This window comes from Typopeltis vanoorti, chromosome 15, assembly GCF_054136105.1.
Source record: "Typopeltis vanoorti isolate ZY-2024b chromosome 15, IOZ_Tvanoo_1.0, whole genome shotgun sequence".
In the NCBI taxonomy this organism is placed as follows: Eukaryota; Metazoa; Arthropoda; class Arachnida; order Uropygi; family Thelyphonidae; genus Typopeltis; species Typopeltis vanoorti.
In genome coordinates, this window is record NC_143563.1 from 117,860,981 (window position 1) to 117,885,300 (window position 24,320).

Sequence of the window (24,320 nt, forward strand, 5' to 3'; positions counted from 1 at the left end):
TTATGCATTTTGGGGTGAAGCAGCAGTATATCACATTGGTGGAACCATACTCCTGGAGATTAATGAGGCCAGGGATTTGGGAGTGTTGGTGGATAGGGAGTTGAAGTTTAGAGGGCACATCGCAAAAGTGGCTAAATCAGCTCATCAAATCACTTGGTTGCTGAAAAATACTTTAACAAGCAGAGACAAACAAGTTATTGTTCCGCTGTATCGAGCCTTCATAAGATCCCATCTAGACTACTGTGCCCAGATATGGGTGCCAGGGTTTCTTCTTGATTGGGAGAAGGTTGAGAGGAGCCAGAGACGAGTGGCCAAGATGAAAGCAGGTCTATGGAATGAACCTTATGAGAACAGGTTGAAGATTTGTGGGTTGCAAAAATTGGTTGATAGGCGGAAAAGAGGTGATATAATTGAGACATGCAAATTACTGAAGGGTTTCTATAAGATTAATTCAGAAGATATTTTTGAGAATAGGACTAGTGGTGGGAGAACTAGGGGCCATACATGGAAGCTGGGCAAGAATGTGGTTAGCAAGGGTGTCAGAGCTAGGTTTTTTTACTTTGAGAGTGGTGAATGAATGGAATAAGCTGCCAGAGTCTGCTGTGGGTGCTATGACTGTGAATGAATTCAAGGCGAGGTATGATAGATATTGTGTGAATGTCGAATAGTTGTTCTTGACATGATGTTAGGGCCTCCCTCGATGAGTCTGTCGACTCCTCGGAGTTGCCCGAAATAATAATAATAATGTTTGTATATTTTAGTCTACAGTTCACATCTGAGAGCTGCTCAACTTTTATTCACTTTAAAACTTTTTTAGATGTTCTTCTTTTTAATATGAAATTCAATTTCATTCTGCTCAAGACCAAATGGTGATCACTTCCAATTTCAAATCCTCTGTACACACTGGTGTCCTGCAGCCAGGAGAAAACATCACTATTGACAATAACATAGTCAATGAGACTTTTCTTATTTCTTGTCTCTTCTCTCCATGTGAATTTGTGCACATTTTTATGTTGGAACATGGTGTTAGTAATAACCAGTCCATATCCTGAGCAGAAATCCAACAGGAATTTGCCATTATTATTAGCTTTGCTCATTTCTCCAAATTTTCCCAATATATTTTTGTATGTCTGACAATCATTTCCTACTCTGCTATTTAGATTCTCAACAACCAACTTTATTTTTTTTTATGTATGTCAGTTGCTTTCTCTAAAGCCTCAAAATATTCCTCCACTTCTACCTAATAGAACCTTCTGTGAGACAATTGCCACAAATAAGTTTCATTGTCCATTTCATCATTCTGATATTTGCCACATCACTCTACTTGAATATGTCTGCCATTCAAGAAAATTAGCCTCGTATTTAGTGTTGAATACTATGGCTATGCTTTCTTTTTCTTGATTGTTGCCTGAATATAACATTTTGTATTTATTGCTCAGAAAGATCTTCGGAGTTTGTCTTTTTATTTCAGTCAATCTTATTATATTGATCTGGTCCTTATCCAATTCCTCACCTAGCTTCATTTCTTTGCCATTCAGGCTTCTTATATTGATAGTACTGATCTTGAACTCTGGTGATGTTTCAGTTGGGGATGTGTTTAGGTATTTGTTCCAGTAGCTGACTTTTTGCTGTTCAACAAGGCAACACCACTGCTGGCATTAAATTCTGTCACATTGTACCATCAGTTTACTCTGTGGTTTAAGTTAGTAAGAATACAATTTGGCTAAATCCAAACCTTTCAGAAAAATCCACCTCCTCACCATATTGAAGTTAGAGATGATGTAAAAGGGTATATATCCCTATCTCAGGGGCTCACACTAGTGATTATGGGCATGGCAAACCCAAGATACCCAAGCTAGACTTGTTCTTACTTCGCACAATATATACTTATTATTATTATTATTCAGGTCCCCATGGAGTCAAGCGACTCATAGTAGGAGGTCCTTCCTAGGAAACACAAAGTCTATCATACTACTCCTTGAACTCATTGACCATTCCTGATCTCATCACTCTATCAGGCAATGCATTTCCACCACCCTCCATGCAAAGAAACCACTCCTCACTCCCTTGCTCACAGCTTCCTTTCGTAACTTCCAGAGATGGCCCCTTGTCATTGCTCCTTCCTGCTGCTGCACCAAGTGAAAGAATTCCCCAGTGTCCTCCCAGTGTACAGGTATAATATACTTGGTATATTATGTGTAGACTGGTCTTACACTCTTCTTTCCTCTACTCTCTCTTACTTCTTAACCCCCCCCCTATGTGCTATTAGATCAATTCAAGGGTGGGGGGTGACTCCTTTACTCTCAAACTGTAGCTTCTACTATCTACTAAAAAAAAGGCAAACCTAGTTGCCCTAAGTTGGCAATCCCACCACTAGGATACCTATCATAATGCTAGTAACTTCACACAGGGAAACACATTATTTTCACGTCTCATAAAATCTACACTGAATGGAATAATAATAAATTTAGTTTAATCCTTTATCCAACTGTGAGCAAACAAAGTTTGCACCTGAAAGTATTTTCAGGACTGGGGTAAGGTGGTACAACACCGGGCAACTCGTTGCAAAGGTGGAGCAAGCTAACATTACTCCTATCTCAGTATCTCCCATAATGCAAAACACATCTCCTTGTGGACATGTATAATGTTATGCATTAAGGGAAGGGCCACTACCCAGACTAGTTTCAACCTTTATTGAGGTCTCTTCAGCAGGAGCCAGGCCCAAGTGGAGATACCAGGAAGCATTAGCAAGGTCATCTCTACCTATAGGAGTTGCCAAACGGTGTGCCACCTATTTATTAAATTACTCCGGATTTAGAGAAAGATAATAAAGAAAGTTTATTTTTCACTTGGTTAGAGTATAATAAAGTTAGTTTAATCCTTTATCCAAGTGTGAGCAAACAAAGTTTGCACCTGAAAGTATCTTCAGGACTGGAGTAAGGTGGTACAACACCGGGCAACTTGTTGCAAAGGTGGAGCAAGTTAACATCACTCCTATCTCAGTATCTCACATAATGCAAAACACATCTCCTTGCAGATATGTACAATGTTATGCATTAAGGGAAGGGCCACTACCCAGACTGGTTTCGACCTTTATTGACGTCTCTTCAGTGGGAGCCAGGCCCAAGTAGAGATACCAGGCAGAAGCATTAGCAAGGTCATCTCTACCTATATCTCTACTGAGATAGAAGTGATGTTAGCTTGCTCCACCTTTGCAACGAGTTGTCCGGTTTTGTACCACCTTACCCCAGTCCTAAAGATACTTTCAGATGAAAACTTTGTTTGCTCACACTTGGATAAAGGATTAAACTAAATTTATTATAGTCTAACCAAGTGAAAAATAAACTTTCAACATATATAAGTTAAGGGGATAAAAATCCCTTATTGTTTTTCAGCCAGTAAGCGAAACTAAGATCGAAAACTACGATCTGTAACGTTTCATGCCGACGAACTGTCAGCGTATCCAAGCGTAAGTGACCACTTGGTAGTGCCACACCATGGCAACTCGTTGCAAAGGTGGAGCAAGCTCCCTCACTGTTCTTGATATTTTCTCATAATGTAAAACACACAGCTCTTAAGAGATGTAGTACTGTTTTACATTATGAGGAGAGGTCACTACCCAGACCGGTTTCAACCTTTTTTTGAGGTCTCATCAGTGAGTAGCTAGACCTAGAATATCAGAGTTTAAGTGAAGAAAACTTACATACTTTTGCTATACGATTGCCCGAAAGGTGTGTCACTATATTATATTATAACATAGTATAACTAAGATGAAAAGCCAAACGGCTATTTTTTTCTGGCGAGGTTGATATATATAAGTTAAGGGGATAAAAATCCGTTATTGTTTTTCAGCCAGTAAGCGAAACTAAGATCAAAAACTACGATCTGTAACGTTTCATGCCGACGAACTGTCAGCGTATCCAAGCGTAAGTGGCCACTTGGTAGTGCCACACCATGGCAACTCGTTGCAAAGGTGGAGCAAGCTCCCTCACTGTTCTTGATATTTTCTCATAATGTAAAACACACAGCTCTTAAGAGATGTAGTCAACATCTTTCTCTAAATCCAGAGTAATTTAATAAAAAGGTGGCACACCGTTTGGAAACTCCTATAGGTAGAGATGACCTTGCTAATGCTTCTGCCTGGTATCTCCACTTGGGCCTGGCTCCCACTGAAGAGACCTCAATAAAGGTCGAAACTAGTCTGGGTAGTGGCCCTTCCCTTAATGCAGAACATTATTTTATACATATCCACATGGAGATGTATTTTGCATTATGGGAGATAATGAGATAGGAGTCATGTTAGCTTGCTCCACCTTTGCAACGAGTTGTCCGGTGTTGTACCACCTTACCCCAGTCCTGAAGATACTTTCAGGTGAAAAATTTGTTTGCTCACACTTGGATAAAGGATTAAAATAAATTTATTATAGTCTAACCAAGTGAAAAATAAACTTTCAACACTGAATGGAAATTATGAGAAAAGACCACAAATTGGAAAAGCTCATCCAACTTTTGGAAAAAAAAAAAAGAAGAAAAAAAAAGGAAAACATGGTGAAATATGCGACATGGAACGTTAGAAGCAAAGCACATAAAGAAGAATTACATAAAATTTTAAATGATGAAAATATAGAAATTGCAGTTCTTACAGAAACAAAAAAGAAACTTAAAGGAACAAAAGAAACAACTAATTATTATATCATATATAGTGGAGTAGACAAGCCAATAAGTGCAAAATCTGACAAAATGATCTGGGTTCATAAATGAATTAAAGCAAAAATAACTCATTATACATACTGCAATGAAAGAATACTAGAAGTGAGATTAAAATTAAATAAAGCAAATTTAAAAAGTTGTTGGAATGTATGCCCCCGAAGAAGGAAAAGGAGAAGAAAATGATGAAGTTTTCAGATAGTTACAAGGAATATATGAAAATAAAGAAAATTATAAAAATATAGAAAATGGAGAACCAACAGTACAAAAAAATTGGAAAACGACTCAATTATATAATAAATAAAATTTTTAAAATAATGAATACATTCTATAAACATAAAAATATACATAAATATCCATGGTGTGCAAGAGGACAAAAAATCAATAAGAGACTACTTTATAGCAATTGAAAAAGCAATTGCAATAGTCACCGACAAGAGGAACTTTTCTAAGTCTTTCTTCAACCGGTTTCAGAGTCAGTCAATCTCTGGCATGGACAAGCAGTGTTTTCTTTTTCTCCCAGGTTTTACTCAAGAAAATTGACCACAGAATCCACATTATTTCAGATTGTAACATATTCTGTTAAGTTAGGTACCAAGAGATGGCCATACTTGTTTGCCCATATCTTCATCACTTGCTGCTTATAATTAGTGATAGTGATGGACCAGCTACCACAGGAGATCGACCAGCACACTCTGTGTCCAAAAGATAGATAGGGTTAAAAGGTCCCAGCTACTCCCTCATAAGGAAATAAAAGGCATTAGCTGATTTAGCAATGAAAGAATTAAAGGACTACCTAACAAAAAAAAAAAAAAAAAAATAGTAAATTAGCAGAAGATGGGATAAACAATGAAAAAACGAATTTATAATTTCTAAATTATTTTTATTTTTCAACATAATCTCCCTTAAGACTAATACATTTATTCCAGCAATGCTTCAGCACAATTATATGGTCCCTATAGTGGTTCTCAGTAAGATTTGCAAAATACCCCCTCTACTGCAATCACCTCTTGATTCGAAGAAAACTGCTGACCAGCGAGGAAGAGATTTAGTTTTTGGGAAGAGATAGAAGTCAGAGGGAGCCAAATCTAGGGAATATGGTGGATGTTCCAACAATTCAGGGTGCAGATCCCTTAATTTTCTATTGCCAAAACCTTTGTGGGAAGGTGCATTGTCCTGATGAAAGCTGATTTTTTTTTCTTCTGCAAACCAAGTCTTTCCTCACAAATTTTTTCATCTAGTCTGATTAAAAGATCGGAATAATATTCCGCGGTGATTGTTTTACCCTTTTCAATATAATTAATAAACAAAATGCCATGATCTTTCCTGCTGATGGAACCGACTTTGTCTTCTATGGCACTGAACAACTGGCTTTTGTTCACTGTTTTGACTGCTGTTTGGATTCTGGTGTGTAATGGTGAATTCAAGTCTCATCCATAGTAATAAATCGACTCAAAAAATCAGTTTTATTCTTGTTAAAACACTCCGAGCACTGTTCAGAGATTTTTATGTGAGTGCATTTTTGATCTGCTGTGAGCAAGCGCAGCACACATCTTGCGCAAAGCTTTTTCATTTGCAATTCTTCGTGCAAAATATATCCTACACGTTCTTTTGAAATGCCTATAGTCTCAGTAATTTCCCGCACTTTGATTCGCCGGTCATCCAATACCATATCATGCACTTGATCAATGATTTCTGGTGTTGTTACACTTTTTGGATGTCCTTCACATGGATCATCTTCAAGGCTTGTACGGCCACGTTTAAACTCGGCAGTCCATTTCTTAATTGTCAAAAATGAAGGAGAAGAGTGCCCATAAACGTTTATGACAATTCTTCTTTTACCAAGAATTTTATAACTGCACGATACTCAATTTTATCCATTTCAAGGGATACAGACAACACTTACTTCAGACAGCTGTATAAAACAAACTACTTAATAGAATGACTTTGAATTTCATATGGATGCTTATGACAGGTGTGCCAACTTGGAAAAAAAAAAAAAAAAAAAAAAAAAAAAAAAAAAATCTTGCCGACAGTGTTGCCATCTATGGTCGAGGCCGAGAACTTTTCAGACAACCCTCGAACATAGCGAAAAAATATCATTAGAATGTCAAAATGGATTTAGAAAATGACGCTCTATGGATGAAGCTTTTCTTTTTTTTTGTTTAAAACTGCTTATAGAAAAAAAAAAGTCCGCGCGGTTAGCCTAGTGGCTTTGCGCTTCGCAACCATATGCCTGGGGAAGGAGTGTCCTAGGTTCGATTCCCGTCCACGACGTGAGGAGCTCAAGGATCTTCCTCAGCCATAGCCAAGTTAGCCATTCTTGGGCGTGGACAGCAGGGTTTTTTCCGCCAGTTTATCCGAGGTTTTTCATCCCGCAAGCAGGCAAACCGGCCCCGTAAACACACAGGTTACAGTCATAAATACTTACGGCAAGGAAGGCAACGGGAAACCACCTTGCTTATAATCATCTCTCCCTAGAATGGTAGCATATAGCTACCCTCCCGCGGCCGTACGGCAGATGGGAACCAGAAGAATAGAAAAAAGAGAAAATAATTTAGAAACTCATCTTTTGAGATTATGAAAATGCATTTTAAAACAGATATATGCTGTTTGATATACAGCAATCCCTCGATTAATGAGGCTAATGCGTTCTTTAAAACAGACGCATTAATCGAAAATGCACTAATCGAATATAGTAACCTACGGGAAAATGTATAATTTGTTCCTCAGATTTCTTTTTTCACCCTTAAGTTTTTTTTATAAAAGAATTACAGTACGTCTCAGGGTCTAGTTAAAGGAAAACCGTGAGGCTGAAAGACAATAAAACATATTCAGAATATAAATTTATTATTCTGATTTTTAACAGAGAATTGAGTTAATGTAGTTTGGTGGGCAGGCATTCTGTTTTCTTTTTTCATACAACTGACGGCATAGCTAGGGATCCCATTTTTTGAAAACAAAAAACTGGGACACAATAAATTTTGTAGAATTAAGGGTTTAGAGAAATAAATTTTATTCGTTAACATTATGTATTTTAAAATAAAAAAATTAAATATTTATTTGAATTTGATTTATTAATGTAGATAACATAAATGTTTATACATATGTCAAATAAATAGAATTCTAATAACATTTGAACACAGATGACAATACTTAAACACATAACACTACAATCAAACATTAATAAGTATATGAAATATAAAGAAATAGAATAAAGATATAAAATGTTAATATGTCAATAAAACGGGTACTACAATGTAAATAAAATAAAATATATAATATAAACAGCACGAGCCTCATGCGTATTGTGTAGATGCATATCTGAAATTATATGAAAAATAAATTTAATTTAATTTAAAAATTTTAAAAAATGAAAACAAATTTATAATTAATTTTTAATATATACCTCCTCTCTTCCTTATTCTGCCTCTTCTTGTACATCACAGCTGGTCGTTGCCTGTCCCATTTTACTACTACTTGCAGAATCATTATTATATTTGGTTGAAGAATGTATTTTGTGCAACAGTTGTCGATTCTTAGATACTATATCGAAAAACTCTGAACATGACATGTTTCTGTAATGGGTTTTAATAAGCATGATAGATTTAACTGTGTCCAGTTGCAAGCGATTCCTTTCATTTGTCCATAACGATTTCATCAATGAAAAAATTCGTTCAATAGAAGCATTTGATCCTGATAATGTCGAACAAAAACTTATAATTGAAGCTACTTCACCGTAAGTAATTTGTTCCTTTTTAAAATTACCAAAGATTTCTTTCCACTTATCTCTCAAGTTTACAACTGGCATTATTCCATTCATTAATTTTATACTCAGTTGCATACATTTTAACATGGCTGTACTCATCAAATAAGTTCTCTTCATTTAAGTTGAAATTTGGTAAGATGGTCATAATTTCTTTGACACATTCCATTAAATTTTCCCAAAATACAGGTGTGTTCAAGCAAGCCCATTCCATTTTAGTAAATACACTAAACTGATTTTGAGTCCATTCTTGAATATATTGAATTGCAGTGAAGTAGAAATTGGAGATGTTGTCTCTAAATGATGATTCAGTCATTAAACCTTCTTCACAAAGATTTTTCATTTCAATTTTCACTTCACTGAATAAATACTTCTCATTTTCGTTGAAAGTTTATTTTTCACTTGGTTAGACTATAATAAATTTAGTTTAATCCTTTATCCAAGTGTGAACTACCCTTACCCAGTCCTGAAGATGCTTTCAGGTGCAAACTTTGTTTGCTCACACTTGGATAAAGGATTAAACTAAATTTATTATAGTCTAACCAAGTGAAAAATAAACTTTCAACATCTTTCTCTAAATCCAGAGTAATTTAATAAAAAGGTGGCACACCTTTTGGCAACTCCTACAGGTAGAGATGACCTTGCTATTGCTTCTGCCTGGTATCTTCACGTCTGGGACTGGCTCCCACTGAAGAGACCTCAATAAAGGTCGAAACTAGTCTGGGTAGTGGCCCTTCCCTTAATGCATAAAATTATACATATCTACAAGGAGGTGTGTTTTGCATTATGGGAGATACTGAGATAGGAGTGATGTTGGCTTGCTCCACCTTTGCAACGAGTTGCCCGGTGTTGTACTACCTTACCCCAATCCTGAAGATGCTTTCAGGCCCAAACTTTGTTTGCTCACACTTGGATAAAGGATTAAACTAAATCTATTATAACTTCTCATTTTCACGCAATAAAATTTTCATAATAAGAATGTCTATCACTTTTTTTACCTCACAACCCATAGCATATTCTCTTTCAATTCGCTGGATTGCCTCAGAAAATATTTTCATCTGATTTTTTAAAAATAGATGATAAATGAAAGACTTCTTATCACTGAAAAACATATTCAAAATAGTTGGACATTTATCTTGAGACAAGAAATAGGATTTAAGCCCATCGTACATTTCAATAAAACAAATTAAACGTGGCTGCAGTGAAAGTCATTGTGTTTTGCTATGACCTAAAATAGTCTTGTATTCAGTTTCGACAAAATCACAAAGAGATTTCAGACTTTCGACTCTGACAGTGAATTGGTGAAAATGCTGGAAAACTTTACCCAAAATTGTTTGAATATCTATTGGTAAGATATCAGCAGCAGTTTATACAGCATTATGTATAATGTGAGCTGCACAACCTACACCTATTAATTTTCTGTTTAATTTGTTTTGTAATTTAGTAAAAACATTAATTTTACCTTTCCTTTTTAATCCACCAAAATTTGTGTTGGTATTATCTGCTGAAATGCCTATTATTTTATCAGTAATATTATATATTTGGGCAGCATTTAAAATGTGATCACAAATTAGATCAGAAGTTTCTCCAGGAAGGCTAGAAAATTCTGATACTTCTTTGAAATCCCTCACATTGATAGGTACAATCTTAAGATCAATATGATTAAATGCATCTATGGATATGTAACAATATTTTACATTCCTCAGATCTTCCAATATTTCACTTTTTACATGTAGTGATAAGACATTGGTAATAATAGCCTTGCACATGAAAATTTCTTATTCAATAATTTTTTTTAAAATAGAGGACGTACAATCCATAGATTGGAAACTGTGTTTAACTGCATGAAAAACAAATGTAGCCTCTTGTGCAACCAACTCCATTTCTTGGCTACCTAACTTTTGATACCCAAAAAATGATGTCAATGATTGACTTGAACTTTTTGCAGACACAGCAGACTTGTGCTTTTTTGTATTGACATGGCTAGTTATATCTGCCTTATCTCCATGGCCAATGTTAAATTCTGCATGGCACACGCTACATTTCACTCCTGAGCTATCATCGCAATCACTGCTTTTTTGTTATGAAAATGAAAGGAAAAAGATCCTTCAATTTTTCATTGAAATTACACTTTCTTTTGGGCATTTTGTAACAAACGGTATAACTTTATTAATTTAAAAAATACAATATTCATAATTAATACGAGAATGCAAGAATATGAAATGAACAGCTCAAAACTAGGTTATATCACATACCCTGTAGCGATATAAAAACAATTTAGCGCCTGATGCGTGAAGCTTAGTTCGCATAGCGTACGATATCCGACGGTCCGAAATGTTTCTCATTGGTTGAAAGAAAATGAACGATCATGGCGCTTTAATATTCAAAAACATGTCGACCAAAGAGAAACATTTCGGACCATTGGATATCGTACGCTATGTGAACTAAGCTTGAGACAAAAGATTGATAAAAATTTATGACTGACCAGACGAACGAAATAGATACCATGGTTGCAATTAGTTAAACATACAGTTGGGCGACTGTCTCCCTCATTCTGACATTCTTTTCTCCAGCTGAATGAAATGTATGGAACTAAATCATTTTCCCAAAATTCTAACATTCTGGTAATTCACCGAACTACAAAATAAATATGTCTCTGCTTTTTGTTTTGTAAACATACATTTTTATAAGCACCCAAAAATATTACGACTTGTACTTATAATTATTAGAAATGTTAATATTTTTATATTCTAAAAAATCCGGGACATTTAGCGTCCGGAACTAAACATATCGGGACGCTGGGACAGAAGTAATAAAATCGGGACTGTCCCGGGCAAACCGGGACGTATGGGATCCCTAGGTATAGCCCTATGCCTCTTCTGCAAATTTTACTGGTTCTCTCTTCACCAGGGTCAGTCTCTAGGCATTGCTGCTTAAAAACTTCCATTTTACGAAAACTATTTTCAAATTGTTTCTGTGAAACCTTTTTGGTCTTGTCACTGATTAAATTTTCTTCATATTCTTCAGGATCTTCCTGCTGTGCATCTAACTTTAGCAGGTTGGAATAACTCAACTTCTCAGAATGAGATTTAATTAACTTAGATTCATTTGAAAAGCCTCTAAAATCATTTGCACAATGTGGAAGAATGTGCTTCCTAATGGCTCGCATATTGCTAGCAATAATTTCATTCGACTTTGCAACTTTATATCCAAGCTGAGATTTCTCTGATTTGGCTAGAAAAGTCTTGGAAGGCATTTGCTTCCAAAAAAAAGGCCGGTTTCATCAATATTAAATATTTGTTGATCACAATAGTCCCCTTCTTACACAATTTTCTTCAAAATCTCTGGATATTTCCTTATCAGCACTTGCAGCTTAGCCTGTGATTTGAACATTATGTAGGCTATTTCTCTTTTTGAAACGCTCAAATCACCCAACACTAGCATGGAATTGTTTTTCTTTTCCATCATTGATAGCTCTTTCTTTCAAGATTGCAAAGAGCCTTTTATTAAATCAAATGCTTTTGATTTAATAAGGCCAGTGTTTAGCGGGATCCGTTTTTGGTTACAATCTTTGATCCATGTAAAAAGAAGTCTCTCTAATTCAATCATTATAAAACTTTGATTTCGAGTGCATGCATGATGAACTTGAAGCAGCCTTACCTTTCTCTTTGTATTCAGCAGTTGATTCACCCATTTTTGTGTTCTTGTCCTATCTTTGCTCTGGACTCTCCTTGTTCATTTTTCTTTATTATTTCAAATTTTTCTTCCAATCAGATTACTTTTCAAATCATTTTCACACTCATTTTTTGCTTACTAATTCTTTTACTCATGATTAAAGGTTAGGAAAATAATTTAAAATAAAAAAGTAAGGAAAACAATTGTACGAGATATGATCAGCAAAATGCTATGTAAAGCAGACGACATAAATTTTGGCCATAAATTTGGAACATAGTGTACATGGAAATAGTGTAGTATGCCATTAAAAAATAACTTTGTAAAATGTTTAAAATCGGTAAATAAATTATTTCATAATGGTGAGTAATTTTTTAAAATAGTTAGCCATAAAAAATATATAGATCGAAAATTTTTTAAATCTGTAACATTTATTTTTAAGATAGGCGCACTAATCGAATTTGGGTATCGTAAAAAAATGACGAACTAATCGAAAACGCACTAATTGAGGGGCATATTAATCGAGGGATTGCTGTATTACAAAGAATAAATATACCCATTATTTTACTACATGCAATACTGAATATATACAAAGATAAAATAAAAATAAATGAAAAAATGTCTAAAAAGCAATCTATAAAACGGGGATGTCCTCTGTCTCCTAGTTTTGAATATTTATATTAATGAAATATTAATACAGAGGAACACCGTAAATAATGCATATATAGAAATTTCGAAGAATAACAAAATAAGTATGCTATTATTTGCAGATCATCAAGTGATAATATCAGATAAGAAAGAGAATTTACAAAGTCAATATATAATTTAAACATTATAGGAGAACAGTTTGGAATGAAAAAAAATTCATTAATAGAACTAAAGCATTTTGTGGACAAACTCCAGTTAGAAGTAAAATAGTTATCAATAATAAAATAATAAAACAGATAAATACTTTCAATTATCTTGGATGTGAAATATCATATAAAGGAGAAAAAGACAAAATTAAAAACTTCAAATTTATTGCAGATTATAGGTCTGATAAATAAAACACTTAATCCAAATACTGTACAAAAAAAGAAACACGCTTGAAAATATACACAATAGTTTAGAAGTGCCTACACTGTTATATGGCAGCAAATTTTGGGGAATAAACAAACAAGATATACAAAGAATAAAAACAAGTGAAATGAGATTCATGAGAATAACTGCAAAATATATATTATAAAAAAAAAAAAAAAAAATTTTTAAAAGAACTAAAAATAAAATCAATAGAAGAAAAATTAAACAATTACAAACAAAATTGGATAAAAGATAAAACAAATGGCCAACATCCAGTGTCCTAAACAATTAATAAAATATAAACCTCCTTACTCAGTATGGCTAAACAAAAATAGCTTAAAATATCCCAGCATTCACTGTCTTTGGTGTAACTGCAACATCCCCTATTTTGGTCAGACTGAAAAGTCCATTGAATTACATCTAGAAAAGCATATGTGAGACATCACATATAGCAGAATTAGAGCCAGCACACTATCTAATCATGTTCTTAATTCTACTGATCCTAGTGATAAAAATTCTAACACTCATCCAGTCACCTGGAACATGTTATAACGAACTCGAGAGAAGAATTGTGGAATTTAAGGAAATCGTCCTCAATCCATAACATTGAAACACTAACCTCAGCTATAATCTTTCTAATTGTCACTGCACTGCTATCCAACTTTGGCATTCAAAAGATCATGACTGGGCACGTGCCCAATAATGCTGTGGTATCTAGAATGCCTTCAAATATCAGTAACACATTAGCAATTTACTTCATAGCTGTGTTTTTTTCTGTCTCTTTTCATGTAATGCACTTGATGAGGTCTTCTAAAAGGGTAAAATTAGTTGTGATGTTATTGAAATAAAAAATAGTATTTCTCTTCTTATTTCTTGGCTTCCAGTCTTCTAATTTATTTCAAATATATATATACATACATAAATACACACACACTCACTGAAAATGAGAATACACTAAAGAATTCACAGAAATCAATGAATATGACATTTCATTATTCTTTGACCATTTCTAATATGACAGACTAAGAGAATTAGCACAAGCAAAATGCAGATATGTTCAAGATTACATAAAATCGTGAATATTATGATAAATAATATGCTTAGTAGAATATAATGTTTTATTTTTCTTGAAATCTAATTACAGTCAGTGCTCGACTTATTATTATGTAACACCTCCCAGGAGTCCAAGGATCATCGTGGGCTGGCACTCCACTCTACTCTACATATCTTCCCTACTACTTAATTCTCCAACACTACTATCACGGCTGTCTACAGCCCACCACAATAGTATTTTCGGTCTGTAAATTTGTCTGTGTCATCTTAGATGATTCCTGTATGCAGGATGAAAAATCTAAGTTTCCAAGAGAAAAAACCCTGCCACCTCCATATGAGATCAGCTAACTTGCCTTCAAATGAAGGTACGTTAGTCACGATGGGATTTCATTCCAATGATCCCACTGTTAAGTCAGAAATCACTATATGAATCCTGTTATGTTAAACATGCATGAAGGCTAAAATACACATGTAGATATGTTTGATATATTTTTAACATTTTACTCTGTTTATAGTGAAATAATAAAATGTACAAATTATAACAGAAAATTGCTGTATACAGTAATATATATATTTACACAGAAATAATTTATAACACTACAGCAGTGTTATAAATTATGAAACGAGCTGTAAACAAATGGGGCAATTCTTCAAAGCCGCTGCTTTATTAACTGGATGATTCAATGAATAAGGCAGAGGAGGTTAGGTCATCAACAACAAATTCTTCAAATTCAGGAAATACAACAAAACATTGCAAGCATAGTTCACCAGATACATCACTTGTGAAAGGTCTAGGCATGTATTTCTTCTCTCTGGATGTCCTCAAGGTTTCACCTTTGACTACAGGAGGGAAAAACCTGAGGTACCTGATGTTGGACCATGCCTTATTTCATGTAACAGACATCATCTTCTTCCTAGCGTTATATCCTGTTTTTTTTTTTTTTTTTTTTTTTTTTGTCTTTTTATGTTGTGCCCATACACAAGAGGTTGGTTGATCAACCTATAGTACATTAGTACTGTGTATGGGTAGTGGGTTGGGAGAGGAGGAACATGTTTACATTTGATTTAAATGACTGTGAATTGTATTCCTTGGGTGGGAGGCTGTTCCACAGTGCAGCAGTTGCTGGGATGAAGAAGGAGGAAAAGAAACTTGTTCTGTTTGTTTCTAGGTGTACTGTAAAGGGATTTTGAGCAGCAGCTGCACGTGTTCCAACAAGCTTCGTACTGAGTGGAGGAATTATTGATGTTATTTCAGATGAGCATTTCCCACAGATTTATTTGTAGAATATACATGTTGCAGAAACCAAACGCCTGTGTTAAAGTGGGGGGAGAGAGTTGGTAAGAGATGGGTCATTAATAAGTCTAATTGCTCTCCTCTGTGAGTCAAGCATTTTGAGGGAGCTTTTAGGGGGCCCACCCCATATGTGGGAGAGGTATTCAATAGCTGGGCGGATTTGTGTTAACAGTTGTTCAGGGGTGAAGTAACATCTTCAGCGAAAGAAAAATCCTAGTTTTTTCGAAGCTGGGGATGCAATGGTTGTGATGTGTTAATGACAGGAGAGGTTTGATGTCAAGGTAATTCCAAGAAGAGAGATCTTATGTGACATATGTGAGCAGATCTCCTGTTGATCGGCAGCAATATACAAATTCAAAAATTATGATGCCTCCTAGATTTCTTAAAGATAGTACTCCTTTCAAATATACTTTATAGAGTTTGTAACTTATTGTAACTAACAGCAATTGTGCATGGGCCAAATGTCCAAAGTTATGAATATGTGGTTTAATAAGACATTACATCTGTCACCCATTCCATGGACTTGTCTATGGCTATAATGCCTTATTTAGACATCATAAGAAAACTATTTAATGAATAGTTTGGGAAATGGTCAAGATTTTTTTTAATGGACAAGATTTTCTATACTTCGAGTTTACTTCAGGACTCGTGTGCTTTGTTTTAAACAAACACAAAATATAAACAAGTGCTAGTTTATTCATCACAATATATATATATATAAATATATATATATATATATATATATATATTGAGCCTGTGTAGCTCAGTGGATGTGGCGTTTGCACACCATCGCGCTAGGCCGCACGAAGGAAGTCTTGGTTTCGAGTCTAGTAGGCGACTAGAGGAAATTTTTCTAAGCCTTTTTTCGACCGGTTCCCGAGTTAGTCGATCTCTGGCACGGGCAAGCAGGTTTTTCCTCCCGGAAACTCGGGTTTTTCGTCCTGTAAACTCAAGAAAATCGACCGTAGAACCCACATTATTTCAGACATTAAATATATTGTGTTAGGGTTAGAGACCACGAGATGGCGGCACATTTGAGCCGTCTCTCTTCACTGCGTACCGCTTAATTAGTGATAGCCTTGGGCCATCTGTCTCTGATTGGGTACCAGTGGAGATTGAACTGCCCACTCAGTCTCCAAAAGTTAGATAGGGCTAAATGGCCTCGCCTACTCCCGTATATATGGGAATAAAAAGGCGTTAGCTGATTTTTTTTTTTTTATATATATATATATTGCTAATTAATTATTTTTTACTTAATGAAATACAGAAATAAAAAAACAACATTTAAGACTGAAAGAAAAATATTACTTGATTGAGTGTCTATCAACATAATCTCTATAAGACTCCAAACCAGTTCAATGCTATATAAAAGGTCCCTCTGAAAAATAAATTATTCAATATTATAAATCATCATTAACTGCAACTTCATTCAAAGAATGTTTCTATAAACAACATATCAGCGCAGGGATCAGCAACCTTTTCAGACTCACTAACCACATTCAACTTTTATTTTTAATAATCGGGCTGCAAACGTTTAATCAAGAGAAAATAGTGAGTGAAAAAAATTCTTAATTTATCAATTTTTATTATATCAATCTTAAAAACACAGAAATTTTAAGTACAAGATATGAAAGAAGCATGAAAATGAAACTCAATGAAAAATTATTATCACGTAAAAACAAAGTAATATAGTTTATGCATCACAATATATCTGTCTCCCTGCTTAATGTATCTTTTGTGTTAGTCAAATTATCTATATCCACTTTATAACCTGAGGTGCAAATTTGAATCAAAGCATGCAAATGTATGTGCTTCCAAATGCGACTATCATCTTATTTGCAAACATGATTAATCCTTCAAATTTTTTTGGTAAGCATCAATAAAATTTTTGGATATTTTCTAACGAAAATGTGTTCCTTAATGTTTAATTATGTTGCAATCCCAAAACTTCCATTTGTAGTTGGTTGGGTAAGTCATCAATGTTGACATTAAAAGGATTCAAAAATAATCGCATTTCGATACTATTTTTATGAAAATCCAAATCTTGTTGAAAATTCTGTTTGTAAATCTTCAATAATACAAATAAAAGTTTCCTTTTGGGTTTGCCATCCAATTGTAGATGCAGATTTGTAAACATATACAGTATAATGATGTAGATTTTCTTCCATCGTGTTTCTTCAACAGACACAGTTTGCCTTCAAGAGCTTTTTTAAGTAAATAGTTCTGCTAGTAATTTACCTTGGTCCTGCAGGTTCAAATTAAATTCATTAAGGCACGTTGTAATATCTACCATAAATGCAATAGACATAATCCATTTTTTATCCGATAGTGGGACAGTATTTTCGTGTTCCATTATGAAAATATCTATTTCTTCACGTAAATTAAAAAATCTTTTTAGCACAGCACATCTACTTAACCATCTAACAGCTGAGTAGTAGATAACGTCCTTATAATCAGATTCTATTTATATCAAGAATTCTTGAAATTGGCAGTGTTTCAGACCGTTGCATCAGATGCAATTTACAGTTGATATCACGATGTCCATACTGTCTTTCATTGATGATAAAATTTTGCAATAAAGTGCTTCTTGATGAATGATGCAATGGAACACCATTGGATTATCATAACCTAAATTCTGTAATTCCACACAAATTTAATACTATACTAGTGTTAAAGCCACACATATTTCATCCACAATCAGTTGTCAAACTTTTTAAATTTTTCCAGTCCAATTCTAAAGAATCAATAGCTCCTTTTACTTTTATGAACAAATCACTGCCAGTTGTAGTACCTTTTTAAACTACATAAACTGGCCAATTCTTCATGCATATTAGTAGTCACTATCGATGCCCCGAATAATATCATTAACTGCGAAGTGTTTGTTACATCAGCTTTCATCTATTGCCAGAGCATAACAATCAAATGATTTTGTTTTAAATTTAAGATGCTCAAATAAATCGGAATCGATTTCTTCAACTCACCTTGTACAAGTCCTGGCAGATAAACTAATACCTTGAAATAACATCTTCTTTTCTGGGCATATTTGTTCAATTACGGCTAATAAACATCATTTAGTAAATTCTGAATCTGTATAAGGCCTTCCTTCTTTCACAACCAGTTCCGCTATGACATAATTAGCACAACCAACCAATTCATATGAATGCTTTGCTTCATAAATATGTTTTGCTGAACAGTGAAAGAAGCTTGTAATTTATTAATTTGATTTTTTTAAGTTCACAGTTTCAATTCTTGTATTGGCTTTCATGTTCATTCTCGTTATGAAGTCTGATATTATATTCTTTCATAACAGCAACACTTTTATGACAAATCAGACAAAGGAGCTTACCCCCATTTTCAATAAAGAAGTACATGCTGTTCCATTCATCATTAAACCTTCTTCCTTCATTCTGCAATTTTACATTTTCTTGAACCCATTTTGGAAATTATTTTTAACAAATATATATCCTCTGAAAATAATAGTTACTTAAAAAAAAAAGTATTTAATAAAATACTTAATTTTAAAATTATAAAATACTTTAAAGTACTTAAGAAAAATAATTACTAACACCATGTTCCAACATAAAAATGTGCAAAAATTCACATGGAGAGAAGAGGTAAAGAATAAGAAAAGTTTCATTGACTATATTATTGTTGATAGTGATGTTTTCTCCCTGGTGCAGGACACCAGAGTGTACAGAGGATTTGAAATTGGAAGCGATCACTATTTAGTCTTGAGCAGGATAAAATTGAATTTCATATTGAAAAGAATAACATGTAAGAAAGTTTTAAAGCGAATAAAAGTTGAGCAGCTCTCAGATGTGAACTGTAGACTAAAATACACAAGGATTATTCAAGAAAAAATGAGAGTGATTGAGAACAGGAACCAAACATTGGAGATTCAGTGGCAAGCCTTGAAGAAAACCTTGATTGATTCAGCCAGAGAGGTATGTGGTGAGGTTGTCTGCAAGGATAGAAAAATCAGAACTCTATGGTGGACACAGGAAGTTAGAGAGGCAGTGAAGGAAAAGAAGAAAGCATATCAAAAGTTCCTGGCAAATAAGTCAGCTTGTGCTCTTAGAGAATACAGAGACAAATGTAAGAAAGCAAACACTGTGTAAAACTAGTTAAACAAAAGTCATGGGAGGACTTTGACAAGAACCTAGAAAATAAATATCAAGAAGGTGGTAAGATATTCTGGAGGTTTTTGAAGAGGCTTAGAAATGGAGGAAAGAGTGCTGAAAAAATGAGTTAGAGATGATAAAGCTGATATGAAAACAGAAGAAAAAGATATCCTTGAAGTATGGAGTAATTACTTCAAAAAATTGCTAAATGAAACAAGCAGTGATAGCACAGTGGTAAAAAACACTCAACAGGCATACAGTCAGGAATACATATCCATACTTGTAGTAGAAGAAGCCATCAAAGGCTTGAAATGTGGAAAGGCAGCAGGAGTAGATGATATTCGACCAGAAATGCTGAAGTATGGTGGTATAAGTCTTACAGTGGCTGCACTGCATAGTTCAGAATGCCTGGACAGAGGAACGAATTCCCAATGATTGGAGTAGAGCTCTGATAGTACCTATATATAAAAAGAGAAATAAAACTGAATGTGAGAATTACAGAGGTATATCCTTATTGAGTGTTCCTGGTAAGATATATGCAAGTATATTTGAGAAATGGTTGAAAAGAATTGTGGAAGAAAAGCTTGGTGAAGAACAAGCTGGATTCAGTTCAAATAGAGGCTGTCAGGATCAGATCTTCACTTTACGACAAATAGTGGAGAAATCATTGCAATATAACAAAGATCTGTATTTAAGTTTTGTCGATCTGGAAAAGGCATATGACAAGGTGCCAAGAGAGAAGCTATTCAATACGCTACAGTTATATGGTGTTAATGGGGCATTACATTAAGCAATACTTAGTCTGTATTTGAGTTGTAAGTTAGCAGTTAGAATTGAAGGAAATACAAGAAGATGGTTTAATGTTAAATCTGTTCTGAGACAAGGATGTACATTATCCCCTCTGTTATTCATTATCTATATGGATGACATTATGAAGGAAAGTAGTATTAAACATGATATCAAAATTGGAGATATTAAAGTCAGCTCTTTGCTTTATGTAGATGATGTTATACTTCTAAATAAATCCGCTACAAGTTTGCAATATTCCCTGACTAAATTAAATAACTGTTGTAATAGTTATGGTATGAAGGTCAGCATTAAAAAGACAAAGACAATGAAAATAGGTAGAATTATTGAAAATGTGAACTGTGTTGTGAATGGGGAACCTGTGAAACAAGTAAAACATTTCAGCTACTTATGCACGATTTTTACTGAAGATGGTAAATTAAATATGGAAATAGACAACAGAATCAACAAAGCTGGTGTGGTAGGAAGTCAACTGAGTAAATTCATATAGAATAAGAGGGAAATTAGTCGGAACACTAAATTAGCTGTATACAAGACAGTGTTCAAACCAGTTTTCACTTATGGATCTAAGAGCTAGGTCAGAAGGAAAACACTTGACCAAAGACTAGAGACCGCAGATATGATAGTCTTGAGAAAGATTGGAGGCGTGAACAGATGGCATCAATGGCAATATCATATTAAAAACGAGGATATTAAGAAAGAACTTGACATTGTCAGGTCTGCTAATGCATTCTTGGATGTCAAGAATGCGTTAGCAGAGCTAATCTCAGGTGGTATGGTCACTTAAACAGAATGGGCGAGGAAAGATTAGCAAAACAAGTGTTCTCTGCCAGGTTGTCAGGAAAACGACCCAGAGGAAGACCGAGATATAGGTGGATTGATACGATACAAAGTTCCTTAGATGATAGAAATGTAAGATCTGATAATGTTGGAGTCTTGACAAGTAACAGACTGATTTGGAGGAAAATTGTAGATAGGAAGTTAGTAATGATGTAAATTTTTCATGTAGTACTATCATATTCTGTACACCCCTTGAAGGTATATGTCAGGAATTTGATGATGATGCACAGGTACCTCTAAAGATTATAATAGTTGATGTTATTGAATTCAACAGACCACAGAGTTCCAATCCCTTACATTCCAGGCATCTCAGAACCGATAGGCAGAATTTTGAAGAAGTATCATCTGATTCCCACATATATTCCTATCAACAAAATTTCTGATTTATTGCCATCTACAAAAGATAAACTGTCACCTCTATCTTTGGCAGGTGTTTACCAAATACCATGTGAATGCAATGTATCTTATTTTGAACAAACAGGCCGTTCTGTGGAAAAAAGAATTAAGGAACATCAATATCATATTGAATACAGGAAACCTCATAAATCTGGTCTAGCACAACACAGTATTGACACTACTCATAATATCCAGTGGAATAAAGCTCTTCTCCTCCATAGATGTAGGTTCAAATATGAACTTGTTTTTAAAGAAAGTTGTGAAGCTATTTTACATTGGCCGAATCTAAATCGAAATGACTGTCTCTTTCTCTCTCAAAAATCTGGGAGACTTTTATTTTACACAACCATCAATAAAAATTGATTATCTTTAAAGGATTGTTTATTAATATTTAGTAATTAATTTCTTAGCACAGGCAACAATGTTAATTGGTGATCCACCGACTGTTCTTTACTTTGTATTCCATTCTTTTAAATGTTTGTATGACACTTAAGACGTGCTGTTAATTTCAGTATGAAATATTTATACCTTTATTAATTAAAAGCTATTACTGTGGTCTTTACGTGTTTTATTATTAAATATACTATGCCACAGGTACCTCTAAAGATTATAATAGTTGATGTTATTGAATTATATTAAAAAGACGGACCATGGAATGAGACTACAAAAGTGCACCAAAATCTCAGTTGTCGTTGGATGAAGTTATCTTTGTTATCCCCACTCATGATGACTCACATGGTTGACTCATGCCAAAGTATAGGTATAAAATTATTTTTAATTTATTATTCGTATTACAAAATGAATTATTTAAATAATTCAACACACGGGCCACATGCCATGTAAGTATGGTCAACCTTTTATGGGCTGCCAAAAATGCATGTTTGGGCCACATGGGGCCAGCCGGTTGCTGATCCTTTTATTAGAGTTTGTCATTCATGAAAGACATGCATAATCAAATGAAATTTGGTAATACAAATGTTTTCATTTGATGATGCCAGCAACAAAGGCTTGAGCAATGATTTGTTTTCAAAACAAATTGCTGCTGAAATTACTACAATGCCTTTAGACAAAAACTTTTACATTGATTAAAATTACTTCCAGATAAGTGCAAATTTCCATCTTTAATTTCTATAAATACAACAGCTTATTTACTCAATTTAAAACAGTTAACATTACTTTGCTTGAAATTGGATTATCTCTTTCCTTATAAACACACCTAGGTGTATTTCCCAGGAAAGAAACAGTGAACTAAATGTAACCACAAATATAAATTATATACACAGTTAGTAAAAGTGCTCAGTTAATGGCCACTGCCATTTATTTATTCTACAGTGAGAGAGAAATCCTTAATCTTATTTAAAATAAGATAATGCTTTACAGGGATAGCTTAAGGTAAAAGCTACATAACTGAGAGAAAGCTTCTGAATAGCACCTTTTTAAGGATGTGGAGAATTGACTGGGCTTCTGATCTATCAAATCCTCATTCTTGTGGTGTACCCCCATTAGTAAGTATCTAACTGAATAATGAGGATGGGCTGTCAATTTGGGATTTAGCTGAACAAGTTGTATTCTTATTGACTTACAAAAAATAATGATTATACAACATGACAGAATTTTATTCTGGCTTGGGGTGTCACCTGGTTAAACAATAAAATGTTAAAATGAGGATATTTGGAAGAAATGTGATATTGATTCGTGAATGTGTGAGTAGAGCTTATGTAAGGAGGCAGAGTCACTTAAACAGGATGAGAGAGAAAAGGTTACCAAAATTGCATTTTGGCAAGATGGCAAGAAAAAACACAAAAGAAGAAGATCGAGGTCTAGGCCAATTGATACAGTAAAAAGTATCTCAGAAGACTGTAATATAACATCTGATGAGATTAGAGTCCTGTAACAGACCATTGTGAAGGAAAATTGTCAACAGGTAGTAGATACTGTCCAACCACACATGCGAGAACCCTGGCTGGCACAGTGCCAAGAAGAGTCAATTCATGAGGAGAGAAAGGAATAAAGCGATGTATGAATTTGTGACCGACACGCAAATTCACATACTTCATACGTAAAATTTTCCAACTGTTGTTCAAGCAAAATAGTTGTTGTTGGTGGTTTTTCCTTTCAGTTTTCTGACCCTAGGTAACTTTGTAGGCAAAGTGTTGCTGGTGAGTTTTTTTTTTTTTTTTTTTTTTTTTTTTACAGGGTAGTTCACCATTGCTTTCCCCAACTCCCCCAATTTCATCCATGCTCGGGGCCAGCACATGCTGAGACATATTCATGTGTGTTCACAGGGCCGGTTTGCCTGTTCTGGGGGACAAAAAACTTGAGTTTCTGGGTTAAAAAACTCCCTACTTCCATACGAGACCAGCTAACTCACCTTTAATCAAAATAGACCAGATAAAGGTTCCTCAAGTCAATGACAGGAATTGAAACAGGTCTTTCCGACCAAAAGGCTTCATCTATACTGACTAAGCTATGGAGGCTCAGAAAAATAGTTACCACTTTAAAAACTAGAATTTTCATAAAAGAACAGCTAATTTTCTGACATATAATAATAAAAACATTGTTTACCCTATTATTGGAATGGATTCACCTTCTTCTGCCATGTGCA

At 34.4% G+C, this 24,320-nt stretch overlaps 1 protein-coding gene across 2 annotated transcripts in view; it reads right to left on the reverse strand.

Annotated features, from left to right (window-relative positions):
* Nup75 (nuclear pore complex protein Nup75) overlaps positions 1-24,320 on the reverse strand; it is a 492,606-nt gene that overhangs the window by 383,815 nt on the left and 84,471 nt on the right. For both annotated transcript variants that reach the window (XM_090404850.1, XM_090404851.1), the window contains exon 7: positions 16,860-16,929. In XM_090404850.1, coding sequence (XP_090260976.1) covers positions 16,860-16,929 — 70 coding nt within the window. The remainder of the gene's footprint in view (positions 1-16,859; positions 16,930-24,320) is intronic.